The sequence below is a fragment of the Telmatherina bonti genome (genome assembly GCF_933228915.1).
Source record: "Telmatherina bonti genome assembly, chromosome: 16".
Taxonomy (NCBI): domain Eukaryota; kingdom Metazoa; phylum Chordata; class Actinopteri; order Atheriniformes; family Telmatherinidae; genus Telmatherina; species Telmatherina bonti.
Genome location: NC_136614.1, coordinates 17956521 through 17973318, shown reverse-complemented (window position 1 = coordinate 17973318; position 16798 = coordinate 17956521). Strand labels below are relative to the sequence as shown.

Genomic DNA, 16798 nt, shown 5'->3' with positions numbered 1-16798 from the left:
GACAGGACACTGTCTTTTGTCACAGCGGTAGCAAGATCGTTAGAAATGCATTGCTCTAGTTGAATAGTAACAAAACAAGAATGCGCGTCTGTTTGCATTTGATCGAACACATAGTCGTCCTACAGTAAAAGGAGAGTCTGGTTTAACTTTATTTGATAAACATCTAAATAAATTGAAGCTGAATTTGCTCTGAATGTGACCTCACACACTTCCTCGAGCAGATATGACTTTGATGTGCATTTCCCTTATACATCTGGAGTAGGATTTAACATACCAAATATTTTTTATAAAGGCCTCCGTAGCGCTTAAGCAGGTTAACTCCAAGAGGGAAACATGTGGTTACACATGTTGCTCCACTTTTCAAGTTGGAAGAATTTGGAGCCTGTGCCAGCAGTGAATGAAATCTAAATCTAGTGACACACTAACCTTTCAATTAATTTAGCAGTTTTTCTTAATCAACACAAAATGAATTCCCTGCAGCAGTTTGGATAATCAGTGGAGTGTTTCTATTTGTATGTTGAACACAGCAAACAGACAACAAGTTGCGTTACCATTTGGTCAAAGAATAGATGAGATGTTAATGTTTTCTTTTTTTAACCAGATGGTGTTTTCATCTGCCTGGAAACAGCTGCTGTTCAGTGTCGGCCTTCACTGAAGTAACAGGAAGGCAACAAGCTGGCAAATAACAGCTCAGTGCAGTAACAGTGGTGAGCTGAGGGGCTCGTTCATCCTTGAAAGGGATGGGCTACAGCAGCAACAAGAGCAGGGTGCTCCCATTCCCTTTAGCTAAAAGCGAGAGCTGAAAGATATCAAAGCTAGATCATCTGAATGTCAGAGATGTGTGTTGAATTGTTGCCGTGTTTACCCTTCATCAGCGGACACTTTCAGCAGACCTGTGTGTGACCTAACAGAGCCCTCATCGTCTCTGGATGGTCCCTGGAAAATCCTTGTGACTATCAGAACGGCAGCCAATACATGTCCTGTAAAAACCTGCAAGGAGTGAGTGACATTGCTTCTAGTTGTCACAACCCAGTTGGCCATTTTAGATCATCGTCTCGAACACTCCGGGTCACTGTGGAAGTGGCGACTACAGTGTGAGTTTCTAAACTGCATGTCTGCATTGTGAGGTTGCTAAGAAACTAAAGCAGCTGTCCTCTAAGACAGCTGTTACAAGCTGCAGCAGGGAGCTTCACACTGATTTTTGATAAAGGTTGTGGAGAACATAGATAAAATGAACCTTCACAGTAGGCCTGGGCGATTAATCGCATTTGAATCTCAATTACGTTGTGGGTTAAACGATCATAAAAATAAAAGGGAGATTATTTTTCTCCTTGCAGTTTCCTCTCCTGTTGTCTTCAGTTGCTAATCGAGTGTCTCTGGCATTGCAGCGCTGTGCTGTAAACTCCTCCCACAGTCACTCTGGTTTCATTCAGCCGCTGTTGCCAACTTGGTAACTTTCTCGCTAAATCTGGCGACTTTTTTTGTTAAAAGTGACAAATCTAGCAACTTTTACTGGAGTTATTGGAGACTTTTCTGGTGTTTTGGTGACTGACTTGAAGGCACATATTGTTCTGCAGTTATTGTAAGGAAGGAGCCTCTGCCCGTCCTAAAGCACTCCCGGGCGGCCAGTCTCAGTCGGCTCCGGCTGCAGGTTTAACACTGTAATATCCCTCCATTAGGGGGCGTTACCATAGCAATGCATTAATCAGCTGGTTCGGATCAGCTGTCTTTTAACAGGTGAATCAGAAAGACGTGCTGTAGCTTAACAGCGGTTGTTTGGCATAAAACGTACATCGAGGCCAACATAACATAGTTCCTATATAAGCGGTAAAAGCGGATTAAACTGAACCGTGCGTTAGACGGTTATAATGCACGACACGGAATTGAGAACACCACGACACACAGCGTTGTTTATAAATACCTGATAATTGTGTTAAATAATCAAGATCTCAATTTCAGTCAAAATAACCGTGATTATAATTTTTGTCATAATCGAGCAGCCCTACTTCACAGGAGGAGCTTGCAAAACATGTATCTACTGACATTTTTAGCACAGATGGGATCTTTTTGCGAGGAGGAGTTTCCGTTTGGGGAAGGAATTGTAAAAAAAACACTGGTTTTACAGTGCATTTAATGAAATAATTATCTAGATATTTTGTACTGTTAATCAGTCTTAAGGTATTTATTCTTGCATGCATGCTGCTGACGTTCATATAAACTTGTAACAATATAAATCTGCAGAGTGCAGCATGCTTCAACCGATTGTATTTTATTAGTAAATCTGCTAATGATTTTCTGTCTGTGGCAGTGTCGCCAGCTTGTTCAGGAATTGCTGGGATGGGAAGTTTTCCAGTAGATTTCTCAGCATGTCAGAATTTGGGCTGCTGTCAAGGTTTAAAAATTCTTTGCCTCCTTCCTCTCCCATTAGTGTCACATGGATTTTTCAGCTGCTAATGGTTAATTTGATGTTACCTTTATCACTTGGGCATGACGCTGTGCATCCAATAACATAATAAAGGCTTTTTTCAGCCCCTCCTGCTGTGTGTGTGTGTGTGTGTGTGTGTGTGTGTGTGTGTGTGTGTGTGTGTGTGTGTGTGTGTGTGTGTGTGTGTGTGTGTGTGTGTGTGTGTGTGTCACTCACTCACTCACTCACTCACTCACTCACTCACTCTCAAATTTACCCTTGCTAAAAATAACAAAGCAGGATAGAGGTGGCTGTGACCTGTCGACTGTGATTGTCTCCGGTACAGAATTTTAATAGGCGGCTGTGGCAGATGCAGAATTGGGAATGGTTCTATCAAGTGTCTTTCTCTTTCTGTACCACAAATGCTCATAAACAGTCCAGAAAAGGAGTTGCTGTCCTCTGTAGTTCGCAAGCTGCCATTGATCCTGGTTAGTGTTTGTTTACTTCAGGTATGTTGTACCCTTCTATTTGAATTCTGGTCAGTGGATCATCTCTAAAAACATGCTAGAAAAGTGGACTGTTGTGCCTGATTTTAGTGCTTTACTTAAGATGCCTGATGTGTTTGTTGTGTATCCAAGTTAACTGTAACAAAATTCATCGATACACATAGTGTGTTCAGTAGAAGGCCTGGGAAGACTGGGACATATTGTCAGTGATGTAGATGATAGTGATATATTTGAATATTACTACAGAGAGCTCATCTGTTAGAATCTGCTGTGAAGTCCTGGAGGCTGAGTACATAGTGGGTTAAAAGTAGACCAGCTCTAAACAAATACACTCTTTCATGTTGTTATACCAACAGTTTATGTCATCAAAACACATTTTCTATGTAAAGAACATCTGTAAGTAATCAGTTTTCTGCCTCCATCTCTTTCTGTGTCCTTGTGTGTGTGTTTTTTTTGTTTGTTTGTTTGTTTCATTTTTAATTTTTTGGAATTTTGCTTTTCCCTGCAGATCAGCACCAATATTTTCCGGGCTCTTCCCCCAAATGAAAACCCTGACTTTGACCCAGAAGAGGATGAACCCACCCTAGAGGCTTCTTGGCCTCACATGCAAGTAAGGCTTTATTTGCTGCTAATCTTAAAGAGTCTTTTATTGAATGTTACACACACATTTACCTATTTATGCTTTAATTCCTCTTTCTTTCTTTTTTTTTTTTCTTTTTTTCTTTCATAAATCATCCAGCTGGTCTACGAGTTTTTGCTGCGGTTCCTAGAAAATCCAGACTTCCAGCCCAGCATCGCGAAGCGACACATTGATCAGAAGTTTGTTCTGCAGGTAGGCAGCAAGAATAAAAATTGCACATATGATTAAAATTTGTGAAAGTAGTGAACATCCCACAGTATGATGTTTGTGGATTACCTGAACCATCAACACGCTGACTCGGTGCATAGTGCAGGAATGCTTCACTTGTTGCGAAGCAGTGTCTAAAAGGCACTGGAGCCTGGAATGTTGGCCAGGCTGCATCCGAGGTGCCTGCTTGGACTTTCCATGATGCGAGTGTGTCGTTTGGGAGTTTTAAATAGCTGCCTGTTGTTTACTCTTCAGGAAGAGAAAAGGGGTGGAAGCAGAGAGAACAAGGTGGAAGTTTGGTTAGCAGTGAAGACGCCTGGTAAAGTTATCATAACATAGCATGGGATCTCATCCTCTGGGGTTCTGCTGCAGCACAGACAGGAGAAAAAGGGGAGGCCTCGCTAAAAGAGCCAGAGAATCACAAGGAAGAAGAAACAAAAAGCAGTGGACCGTAAAGTACTGGTGACGCTCATCTCGTCTAGCTGTCCTACCAGTTTTTTTTTTTTTTTCCCAATGTTCTGGTGATACTGGATCAACTGGTGCTCAGCACAGCTGCTGCAGAAACCAGCTTTCATCGTGGGAAAACAGCCACATGTGGAACGTGTGGTGGAACACGTGGTCAGGGTGTATTTCAGGCTTTTCCTTTTCTTTTCTTTTTTTATTCCTTTGTGGGAACATTGGAGTGTTTTGTGTTGCCATATGGGATCTCAGCTTACAGCTCAAGATATTGTGGACATTTTTCACCAGTCTGTGTGCATTTGAAGTCAAATCCACATTTGTTTTCCGAAGGATTTATTTATTTCATCACACTTCAGGAGTTCATTAGTTAGTTGTGACCAAAACTGGGTGATCTAATTTACAGATCTGACAGATGGAATTTACACAGACAGCAGCGACCCAGTTATTGATCTAGTTCCCCTCATATAGATGGTGTCTGTGCAACATCATGCAACATGAGTGTGCAGCGAGGAGGCACACAACATCACTCAGCCTACTTTGTTTGGCAGCGTTCTAAACAGAGATACAAGGAAGTTGAATTTACAAAAAGATTTACATAAAAAGATTGATGGAAATTGTTCAAAATTCCACATGGATCACAGCTTTCTGCCAGGAGCAGGAAAGAATTGTGGATCCAGACCATTAAAAGAGCAGATTGGGTTTCTGTGAGTCCCACACGCAGCGAGATCTCTGCTTTCTCACTTTGTGTTTCACAATGCAAAACTCTGATCCTGTTTCATGAGACTTATTACCTAAACTACATGAATATGTCAATCTTAAGGTTTCTTACATGAGTGTTTTATTTTGCAAAAACACTGAATGGCTTTTTTCATCGGCTTTTATCAGACCATGCAGTTACTTAAAAATGTGACGGCTAATCGTGCCAGACAGTGTCTGGAAAAGTGTTTACCTGGAAAATACTTTGTTTATATCGATAAATTTAGTTTGAAATGTCGCTGTGCCTTGTGTAGTTACAGAAGAGGAGTCTTGAATCAAAGATGTAAGATCCAAACGGTGCTCTGACAATGAAGTTGATGCTTCTGGGTCTGCCAGTGTCATTTCTGTTCAGTTTGGCACGTTGTGATGTTTAACTTGTGGACATTCTTGTTTATTCAGGACAGTCTGGCCGCAGAGCTCCACTGTGAGGAAAGTTCCAGCTCAGGCTTCACTCTCAGGCCACCTCCGCTATAGGGCTGGAAAAAGCAAAGACTTTTCAAAACAAAAACTTTTATTTTAAAAAGTCTGTTTTGAAGTCACATTCTTTTGTACGATTTATCAAAGTACTGCAGCGTAAAGCTGTCACCCAAATACAAGAAGTGGGACCTTAATATGTTAAAACTTGATATGTTCCATGTTTTTTAAATGAAACTACCAACTTACAATGTGATAAGATTTCTTTATTCTTATATATGTTAGAAGAAGAGTCATGGCCCCACATAACAGCCCCTATCCCATTTGTCCTCTTTTCGAACCCACATCCAAAACCTTAATTATACCCAAAGAGATGCAGCCTCACTCAGGTTTCCTCTTTACCACAAAAAGTTCCTGCAGTGCATGTTGTTAAGCAGCAGGCAGCTTCCAAAGATGTTTTCTCCATGTAGCCTAGCCTACAGTTATCAGTAAATGCTATTTACTTGCTATTTTCTTATTCAGAGTGCTCTGTTGATTAAATTAGCAAGTTATTCCTACTTTTGCTAACAGTCAATATTGAACCTACTTATTACCCCACTTGGACCAGATGAGTGAGCACACACAAGCTGAGACTTGGAATAAACGGGGCAGAATTTTAAATATTCCTTTCCCTTTAAACGTGTTGATCATTTTCTAGTTGTTTCTCCTGTATTTAGATGAAGTTTTAAAGAAGGGAGTTGAGCAGAAACCTCAGCTTCATTACAGCACAGCTGACCGTTTAGTGCGACATTGTCTGTCCAGTGTCAGTGCAAGCCTGAGGTTTGGACAGAAATAGAGGACTGTTCTCACTCGCAAGTCATATCTCTACTTGCTTAATAGAATATACAGCATGCATATTATTTAAAATAATGCGTCATAACCTTGTTTATTCCGCCATGCTTGTGCACAGACATTAAGTGCATTTTATGAATTATTTCTGAGGTTCTGAGTCAAAGTAAACATCTTTGCTTGAATTCTTTGTTAGCCACTGATCAGACTCCCAAAGAAGCTCACGTTCTAGTATGACCTTCTGTGACAAAATATTGATGTTGCCTCAGGCACAACCAGCATGTTTACATTGTACTGTGGAAGATTTCATTTCATAACATCGTCAGGCCCAATATCAATATCCCATTTTGTAATCATTGATCAACTTTACTGCTGATCAGAGCGGTGGTGTAACCCTCCAAACATTGTGTGCACTGCAAGCATTCTTGGATGTTTTAATCTGTCATCTTACATAAACTAACATGCTACACAGAGATATCACATAAACAGACAGAATGATGGATAAACATGTTTGTTTGGTGCACACAAAACCCAACGAATCAAGTTTAACCACATTGAAATACTTTACAGTATTGCCCTCAGTGTCCTGTTTCCTACTGATATATCAGGGATAGGGATAGTGGAAGCTTTTGATGTAACAAAAAAACCCTCATATGTGTTGTTATACATATTTTATACTTTTATGTTGTATGAATCCGCCCAGTAGGAACAGTTCGGCTGGCCAAGTCCTTTGGACACAGCCAGTTGTGAGGACAGGCAGAGGGTTCAGAGGGGCATATATGTTTCTCAATCTTTTTGAACACAGATTCTCAGTGGTGTCTACAAGACTGTGAAACTGCAAGGCAGTGGGGATAGGTTGTACTCAAGACATACTAAAAACTCTGTGATGCTCTTGTGCAAACTTTTAGTAGCAACACGAAGACACTGCTTCCACCAGTTAATGGTATGAAGCAGCTAAATGAAAAGGGATCGATGCAGAGCAGCAGAAAAACATGTGTGCACCGACATGATGAAATGGTTTTCCTGAATGGATGCAGGGTTATAAATAGACTATCAGCCCCTGTCACCAAGGTGCCGATGACATGCCAGTGGAGATGAGCACTAAGCCCTGAAGCTGACTGGATTCTGAAAATGCTCCTTTTGACTCAGTGACTTTGCTGCCCTGGACTATATTGTAATGATGACTCATTACGTGTTACTGCAAATAGCTGCGCTATGCCGGCGCTTTCGAACCTGTTTACATTATTGAGTGCTTAGTTTGTATGTTAGATAATATGTGGGTAGCTGGTAGCATACGCATTGAGGGGGCTGTAGTCTTTTTAAGATAGGAAATCAAAGGATGAACTGGGTCAATACACACAGCGAATGATTACAGTTTTGTGGGGTGCAGCAGGTTGTTGGTAAGCTGATGGCCTGCATCTTTAGCATGTTTATGTAATAATAGCAAAAAAATTACCATCTGGCCAAAATTAAACTTCAAAGCTCCCAGAACTGGAACAACACATCTAGACAATGTATTCTCAGTGAGATTAAATGAGCCTGGATGTACCAGAAATACCCCAGAGTTCTCTGTTTTTGCATCTTTTGCATCTGAAGTTAAAAAGTCGTACAGGAACTGTAACTGTGACAGTCTGTCCTCGGTTTGACAGGTCATAAATTATGTTACACGCTGACTTCTTCTTGCAGTGTGTCAGAGAAATAATATCTCTGCACAATTGGAAGCACAAATTTTCCAGCAAAAGAAAAACCTTTGAAATGTTCACCTCGCTGCATTGTGCAGAAACACTACCCGACTGTAGGACTGAAAGTTGTCATTTCGTGTGTGTGTCTGCACAGCTGCTGGAGCTGTTCGACAGCGAGGACCCGAGGGAGAGGGACTTCCTGAAGACTATCCTGCATCGGATTTACGGAAAGTTCCTGGGGTTACGAGCCTTCATCAGGAAGCAGATCAACAACATTTTCCTGCGGTGAGTTGAAAAGAGGCAGGAAACATGTTGGATGTGTTATTTCAGTGGGAAGAAAAGCTTTCTTTTATTTCCAGGTGTTTTTATTTCGTAGCTCTAAATGAGACAGAAACAAGTTTGCCAAAGAAGACTTGGCTGCTGGAGAATATTTTTTTCAAAAGGCTTAAATTAAGCCACAAATAAACTGAACACACAGGTAAGTCAAAGATACCAAAGGGAGTGAAAAAAAGGCAGTCCTGAGTCGAGTTTTGCTTTTACTACAGCAGCCTCTCACATCCTAACTTACCCCCATCGCCTCTTTAACCAGGTGATGACACACATATTGCATACCCTCTCTTTTGGGGGCAGTCATTTTCAGATCAGGGCAGAGTTTTCAGGGCCAAATGTAAAATACTGTTCATACACAGAACAACTACAGCATGTGTGCTGCTTCATTAATGAGGTTCTACATCTGTTGCTTGCATTGACGTCGGTGATTTTATGGAATCCGTTAATAATTGTGTTTCTTTGTCATGTTTTATTCTCCCCTAACATCTGATTTGCATCACTGTTAAACTGCAATTGTGTTGAAAAACATTAAATAGTAAAACATGTCTAAATGTTTTCTTCTTTACAGAAATGGCAGAAATGTTAAAGTTTATGGCTCCTCAGAAGTGGTTCAGAATGCAAGCTGGGGTCTCTTTTTTTTTTGTTGGTTTCTTTATGCTGATAAAACAGCTTATTTGGTTTAAAATAGTTTTGGTTAAGATGAACTACTTCCTTGTTTTTAACAGCCACCATTCATAAGGGAGCGTTGGAGCTTCTTGCAGCTAGCGTTAGCTTACAGTTCTCCACACAGATATCCTCCAGCAGCTCTTACAAACTTCAGCATGAACTTTCTGGTTTTATTTTCACTTCAGTCCAGTGTACACATTTATTTTTTTGTAACCACCTAGTAAATTACTTTCTCAGCAGACTGTTGGACCCTTTTTTCTTTATTAACAGAGGAGGCAGTAAAAGTGTTGAGTTACTCTGAGCAGCAATGCATCGTAGTTTACTGCTCCTGTTGCTGCGTAACAATAAGTTTTAGTTATCTGAGAGGGAACACTATGCCATTTCCAACAGGCAAAGTGGTGAAATGGGTGCACCCATTTTAGCCATCTGCCTCTGTGGATAAAAATAGTGCCACAGTTGTCAGGCTCCCTCTGTACATAGCAGCGCTGCACAGCTAGATGGATATGCTTTACCACACAGAGGGGGAGAATTATGCATGGATCATTAAGTTACTTGTGTTCCTTGTATGTTTATTGTCATCTAGTAGTTTTGCGAAGTTAAATAACGCCAGATGTCGGTTTTTGGTCCACAAGCATGCAGGTGATCTCCACCCCCACCCCCCTCAAGTGTTTAACATGTCTATAAGAAATGTAAAGGTCTACATGTGAAGGTCTGCTAACCGGGCAGTGATCAGGTTGAGTCTGCTCCATATTGCTCCACTTGTTAACTTGCAATGTGCTCATGTTTTCTGATTATTGTGTTACAGGTTCATTTATGAAACTGAACACTTTAACGGTGTCGCTGAACTGCTGGAAATTCTGGGAAGGTGAGTCACAAAATGTGGTTTGAAATCAACACTTTGTTTAAATGACTAGTTAGTACCTAATTGAAGATTTAAAGTTTTTCTTGGTATTTTCTGGTAGTAAACTAAATGTTTTGTGAGTGGATTCAGAAACTTCTTTGGCTCTGTACTGTAAAAAGCGGTTACCTCTTTTCTTTTTTGATTAATTGGCCATTATTAAAGTTGGTCACCAGAATGATTACTTCAGTACGGCTGAGTACAGATTGTTGGAAAACTTACTTATAAAAACATTCTTAATATAAAAGCAGGAGGCTTCATGTTGTGTTCAGGTTCAGCTTTAAAACTGACAGACATGGACCGTTTTTTCCTCCTCTTTTTTCAGTAGAAAAACATTTGTAATTTTTTTTAGCTGGAGAATCCTCATCTTATTGCATGAATAAATAAATATAACGTAAAATAAAATGGTTTGAATGATGGGACCGAGTTTCAGATGCTGATATTGGTTCAGATGTGAATGATACTCAGTAGTAGCCAGGATGCTTTTACTATAATTAGCTATGAGGTGGATTTTATTGAACTTAACCTTGAGTATATTTATCTTGATGTGTTCTGCAATTTCAAATGTACACTGCAGATAGTCAAAACAATTTCTGCAAAATGTCATTTCCCAGTCTGAAAGACTTTTTCCTTTCTCAGACACTAGAACTAAAAGTCCCATCAAGCTTTTTCTGTTGTGTTACTTTATCTCATCAGATGTTTTCCATTTTTTAAGCTCTAGTCTCTGCTCAGATCTGAAGCCTTTCTGTAACCTAACGATGCCGTGTTGTATCTCTGTTTACAGTATCATCAACGGCTTTGCTTTGCCTCTGAAGGCAGAGCACAAGCAGTTCCTGATGAAGGTGCTCATCCCTCTGCATACAGCCAAGGGATTGGCTCTTTTTCATGCACAGGTACAAGAAACATGTCTTGTTTTTCTTCTGAATTTGGTTGCATAAGTTGTTCCATTATAGTTTTTATATTTATGTGAAGATATTTTTTATTTGCATCTTTGTACAGTGAGATATATGACTGAGTGATACAGCTGTTTACTGGGATTGTTTCAGCAGAATTCAGCTGCTGTAACATTATAATCTCTGTGCTGTAGCACCGTCTAGTGGCTTGGAAATTAAAATGCAAGGTTCATTTATTTCTACTGTGTCTTTTCACTTTAAAATATGTGGGGGAAGGGATTTCTTTCTTTTTAAAAGAACATTTAAGCGACCTTCATTGATGTGTTGCAGATTTTTGTAATCAGTTCAGTTTTTCATCTGTGCTCCTCAGCTTGCTTATTGTGTGGTCCAGTTCCTGGAGAAGGATCCCACGCTCACAGAGCCGGTACCGTCCTTTTTTTTTTTTTCTTTTTTTTTTTTTTTTTTTTTTAGATTCATCCTCCCACTCACAGCAGAGAGCCTTGAGCATAAGATTAGTCTACACTGCAGTAAATATGTAGTGGATGCTAGAAACCACCCACCCAAACAGACATGTTAGGGATTTTCTGCTCTCTCTGCAGGTGATCCGTGGCCTGCTGAAGTTCTGGCCTAAAACCTGCAGTCAGAAAGAGGTATTGGCCACGTCAAGTTAACACGTTGACTCATGGATGAATGTGTGGTGGATCGCAGCATAACGTATGTTTCACCTCTTGCCCCATCAGGTGATGTTCCTGGGTGAAATTGAGGAGATTCTGGACGTCATCGAACCAACGCAGTTCAAAAAAATCCAGGACCCGTTGTTCAAACAGATCTCTAGATGTGTGTCCAACCCACATTTTCAGGTATGTTTAAAACACCTGACATGTTTCTTGACTCAGATTATATCGTTTTTTTTTAAATGTATAAAGCAAAGCTCAACAACAGAAACAGATCCTCTTATAAACACGTCACTGTTAAACGGCAGCACAGAATGATAGATGTGTGGAATCTATCACAAAATGTGCCTGTCACTACATGTTTTTGTGACACAAAGATTTTTGCCATTTTAAACCAGTAAAACTAACTCTTCAACTCTACTGAGAAATGACAAACTTCCTGCACTTAAAGACCTCCAGGTTTTATCACTATTGTCTTTGTGAATAATAGTAAATGGATGGCTGAATTTTCAGAAGAACAGAGCCGACTTGTGAATAAAATATGAAATGGGTGTGTAATGGGTTTCATGTTGGTGACGACCCTCAACTCTGTGTTATTCAGTTTTCTGTGAGGCAGTCAAGGCTTATTTCTACATGAAGCTGAATGTTAGATGTAAAAGATAATCAAGCAGTATTCATTAGCGTGACCTGAAAATAGGTGATAGATTGGTGTAAGATTCAGTGGATTTCATTTCATTCCAGGTCATCCCTAATTTTTTTCACTATGCACCCTTCTCTGTCTCATCTCTCCCAGTTAGCTTCCTTTACTCTTCATTTGCTTTCAGCTGTTATCTTTCATCTGTCTGTCCTCACAGGTAGCAGAGAGGGCTCTGTACTTCTGGAATAATGAGTACATCCTCAGCCTAATTGAGGAAAACATCGACCAGATCCTTCCCATCATGTTCGGCAGCCTGTACAGAATCTCTAAAGAACACTGGAACCCGTACGTATTGTCCACGCTCCGTGTTGCTTTTGCTGCATTACACACTCACTCCATTTACTAGTCAACAATCCAATCTTCAAAGAGGGCCAAATCAGCACAAATAATGTAGAAAAGTCTCAAATGAATGTGTTCACAGACTTGTGAAGGTGTGTCTGCGAAACAACAAAAAAAACAGCTAAAGTTTGTGTTTACATGTACACACGCTACAGGCAGACAACAAGAAGTTACCACAATAACATGTTGCATGAAATTTAGCACAAATTTTGAGGTGAAACTAACACACACCTGGATATGTTTCTACTTTATTCAGAAAGCGCTCAATACTTAAGAATATCAGTTATTTTTGGGGCGTTAATAGATGTCCCAAACACTACAATGAGCCTTTCAGTTTTGAGTGTGTAACGATCAGCTGCCATGTTTCTTTAGTGTGTGTGTCTGCTGCATTTCAGGACCATCGTAGCTCTGGTCTACAATGTGTTGAAGACGCTGATGGAGATGAACTGCACATTGTTTGACGAACTGACTTCCTCCTATAAAGCAGACAGGCAGCGGTGAGTGACGGGGACTTGTTGAACTAGCGTAGTCTGATAAGAAGGATTTCTAAATGTGTGTGAAGTAAATATTAAATAGCATGACTGGTGAGCAACTTCAAAACATAAAATTATTAATTTACTATTCTAAAAATCTCAGATTTCTTTATAATGCAGTGAAATCTTTGACAGAATGGACAACTTTTACAGCAATTAATCACAATCACCTTGAAACCCCCCAAAATTATAAAAGTTTATAATTTGTTAAACAACTTAAGTCAGCTACTTAATTTTCTCCTGATGCACATTCATGTACATAGTGATTTTTTTAAAATATAAAACATAGTTTCACCATTCTGTTTTATCTGCGATGAAAGTTGTTTTATAACTCGAGTTTGCATTTGAGCGACATCTTTTTACCACACGGTTTCATTACGAGCCCTGCGTACACAGTCATTGCAGAGAGTGTATTTATCTGGAAAGAAGGCTTTATAGCCTTCTTTCAGAAAAAAACTGACAAAACTGCTTGAAAGTATAAAACAGACCTACTGCAGGCAGGCTTATCATCAGTGGAGAAAAGAGATATCCAACCTTGTTGGCAGGTTTCTTTCTATCTATCTTTGAGTCATTATTTATGCAATTAAGCAGGAGACAGTTTGTTCCAACCAATAAAAGCTACATCTAGAAAAAAATGTGAACAAAAACATATATGCATGTGTTTTAGTATACAGAAATGCACAAATATATGTAGGCGTATGTTTGTAGACACATGTAGATGTGTAGATATACTAAAAATAAAAAATGCAAATGCAGGTATGTGAGTATAAACATAGATAGAGGTGTGACTACATATAGAGGTATACATGTAGTTGCTTTGTCTCTGAGTGTATGCGAGTATGTCTATGTATACATCTGTGTGCATGTGTGTGTACATATGCAGTTGTGTACACGAGTGTCTGTGTCTATTTACTTTTTTGTCTAATTGTTTTTGCAACACTGACAATTAAGGGCTTATTAAAACAAGTGGAAGGAAAATAAAATTCTGATCATAAGGGGGCAGAAATAAATAAGTTTTCCTTCATTATGCTCATTTTTAGACTCTACAGTAACTGTTTTCACACATGTACATACACAAATTTTTATATATATATATATATATATATATATATATATATATATATATATACACACACACACACACTTTTTTCCAAATAAAGAAATATCAGTTAATCAAAAGTAAGTAAGCCGTTTTTTAAGCCTGAACAGAACTCCTGATTGTCTGATTATTACCAACTCCTGACTGTTCAATGCTTGTCAAATTTATTTGAGTCTTAGAAGTTTGTTTACACAGAATGTCATGTTTTTTTGCTCATCACATGCTGAAATGCTTTTCTGATTGAATTAGACTGAATCAGACGGGACGGAGTCCATTCAGGACCTTTCAGGCTTCTTTAACATAAGTTTCTGTTTTAGTTTGAGTCTGACTGTGAAATCCATTTTGCATGCCTGGTAATGGGGGTATTCTTTGATTGGAAACTACAAAGGCTTTTGAAGTTCTGAAAAAATTGTGTTTCTCTTACATCAGGCTCAACAGGGGTTGTTCAACACGGCAAAATACTTCAGATATTCAGATTTCGTCATAACATGTTTTTTCCAGGGAGAAGAAGAAGGAGCAGGAGAGAGACGAGCTTTGGAAGAAGCTGGATGAGTTGAAGCTCAGTAACACAGCTCTGGTCCAGAACAACAGCCACGGGCTCCCCAGTGTCCATAACAACAACAACAACAACAGTAATAATAATAATAAAAACCAGGACAACAGCGTTGCCGCTGCCTCCGTGGATCCTGACGTTTCCGTGGCCGCCAGCGAGAGCACCCCATGTGCCAAATGACAGCGGATGCCGGCGGGTTTTCTGTAACTGTTTGACACCGTGTTCAGGATCGTCAGAGGAGGAAGATGAGACGCAACACCTCAGCAGTATAATGAAACGACTTAGTGATGTAGAGAGCCTGTAATTCTTTCGCAGAAAAAAAAAATTATATATTTCAACTTCAGACTATTTTTGGATGTTACAGTGTGGCCGCAGTATATTGTTTCTGTCTGATCAAGCGATGTATCCTTTTCACGTTTAGTTTCTTAACTGATGATTTTTTTTCTTGTTATATTCAATGTATGAAACGTGGCGGGGGAGAAAACGATGACTTGAATTTCATGTTTTCGATTGTGCTGCACTTAGACGAGCTGAATAGCTATTTAAAGATGTTTATTTTTAATGTGCTTTTCCTTGTTGCTGCCAACACCTGGGTGCAAACCTTAAGACAGAAGGGATCTCAGATGTTGGGAGTGTTTTCGTGCAGATGGGACCAGACCCATTTCCATATTGAAATCCATATATATTTATACAGAGACCCGTTTCTATACAGCAAAGGACTGATGCAAGGAGGCGAAGAAGCTCTGAGGCAATCGCCTCCTGATTAGAGAGAGGAGAGAAAAACCATGGCCAAAATCAATTAATAAATCTCATACGTAGTGGAAGAAACTGCTTTAGATTATTGAATAACAAATGATTCTATTTTTAAGTCTATTTTTGTGTATCAGGTGTTGGTAAATATTTTTTTTTTCTTCAGGGTAAAAACATGAAGCTAAAACATTAGTTATCTACATTTAAACAATGATCACTAAAGTATTGAGAAAGGGCTTTTAAAGAATGAAGTGTTTATGACTTAAAGGAATAATTAACATGTAATTATGAACTTCATGTCTGCAAACAAAGAGAAGCGGCTTCACTGCTTTTCTAATACCTGCTGCCTCTCTCCCAAAAGTAAATCCACTGAAAAGCACTTTTTAATGTGTGCTGATAATTTAATTATGCGAAACTCAAACACAAAACCAGACATGTACCAGAATGATTAATTATTCCTTTAAAAAAGTTGATCTACAAAAAGAAAAAGGCAAAAATCACATTATTTTTCAGGGTATTGCTGGGGCTAATATTTCGGGTAATGCAGTGACTGGATGCCGGATGGGATCGACTGTATATTTGTTCTGTATAAGTTCAGTTCGGTGGCTGTTTAAAGGGAAATGCCACTCTGCTACAAATCCTTTGCACAGCGTGACGTATCTGTGGTTTAGGAAAGTGCAGTTGGTGGACATGGAAATGTCATTGGTGTAAAAGCAAAGACATAAACCTTTTCGAGAGTGTACAGGGGGCCTCTTGTGTAGAAAACTTGTTATTCCCAACCAAGGCGCTCTGACGCAGCGACGGCGAGAAAACCAGTAGCTCTCTTGTCCATCAATGCCTGTTTGCTGTTTCTGCTCTACACATGTCATCAAATTGATGTTGGGAGCTGAAAAATGTGGTTATTATGTGGAATTTAACTTTGGCTGCCATGGATCTGAGGAATGATCTGTTGGAGCTTGTAAATGTTGGGTGGCGTTCCTTCTGAACCTCAGTGTCTGCTCTGTTCAGTTCATCTGTTAGGACCAGTCTTTTCTGATGCCTTTCTGTCTGTACAGCATTCCAGCCTCTGTGAACTTTAAAGAAACAACGCGGGGAACCTGTTTTGTAATCACAGATCTTATTTAGGTTTCACCATCAAATAAAGTCTACTTTATCTTTCTACACAAAGTGGAACTCCCCGCCTCCTCCTCCTTTTACCACTCTGGAGTGCTGAATTGCAGTACATCACAAAGACCAGTAGATGGGGCAAACACTTTCTTTCCCAGTTTGTGGCTCAACTGCACAGCGGTAACGCCAATGTTTATTGTTAGGAAGGTAATGAGGCTTTCAGATATATTATTAAGAATAAATTGTACTAATCAGGACATTTATTTTTTTTCTTCCCAAAATCCTAAAAACAAAGTCTGTGTTTGCACAAAATCTCAAGGGTATGCCCAAACAAATAAGCACATTCATATGTTTTCTTTTTTT

The 16798-nt window shown here is 39.5% G+C and overlaps 1 protein-coding gene across 2 annotated transcripts in view; it reads left to right on the top strand.

The window, feature by feature from the left end:
* Window positions 1–16455, top strand: part of ppp2r5a (protein phosphatase 2, regulatory subunit B', alpha isoform) — a 48962-nt gene extending 32507 nt beyond the window's left edge. For both annotated transcript variants that reach the window (XM_079255424.1, XM_079255423.1), the window contains 11 exons: window positions 3419–3520; window positions 3650–3742; window positions 8051–8181; window positions 9698–9757; window positions 10575–10683; window positions 11054–11107; window positions 11283–11333; window positions 11424–11543; window positions 12212–12339; window positions 12789–12890; window positions 14527–16455. In XM_079255424.1, the coding sequence (XP_079111550.1) occupies window positions 3419–3520; window positions 3650–3742; window positions 8051–8181; window positions 9698–9757; window positions 10575–10683; window positions 11054–11107; window positions 11283–11333; window positions 11424–11543; window positions 12212–12339; window positions 12789–12890; window positions 14527–14758 (1182 nt within the window). In that variant the 3' untranslated portion in view covers window positions 14759–16455. The remainder of the gene's footprint in view (window positions 1–3418; window positions 3521–3649; window positions 3743–8050; window positions 8182–9697; window positions 9758–10574; window positions 10684–11053; window positions 11108–11282; window positions 11334–11423; window positions 11544–12211; window positions 12340–12788; window positions 12891–14526) is intronic.
* Window positions 16456–16798: the final 343 nt, after the last annotated feature.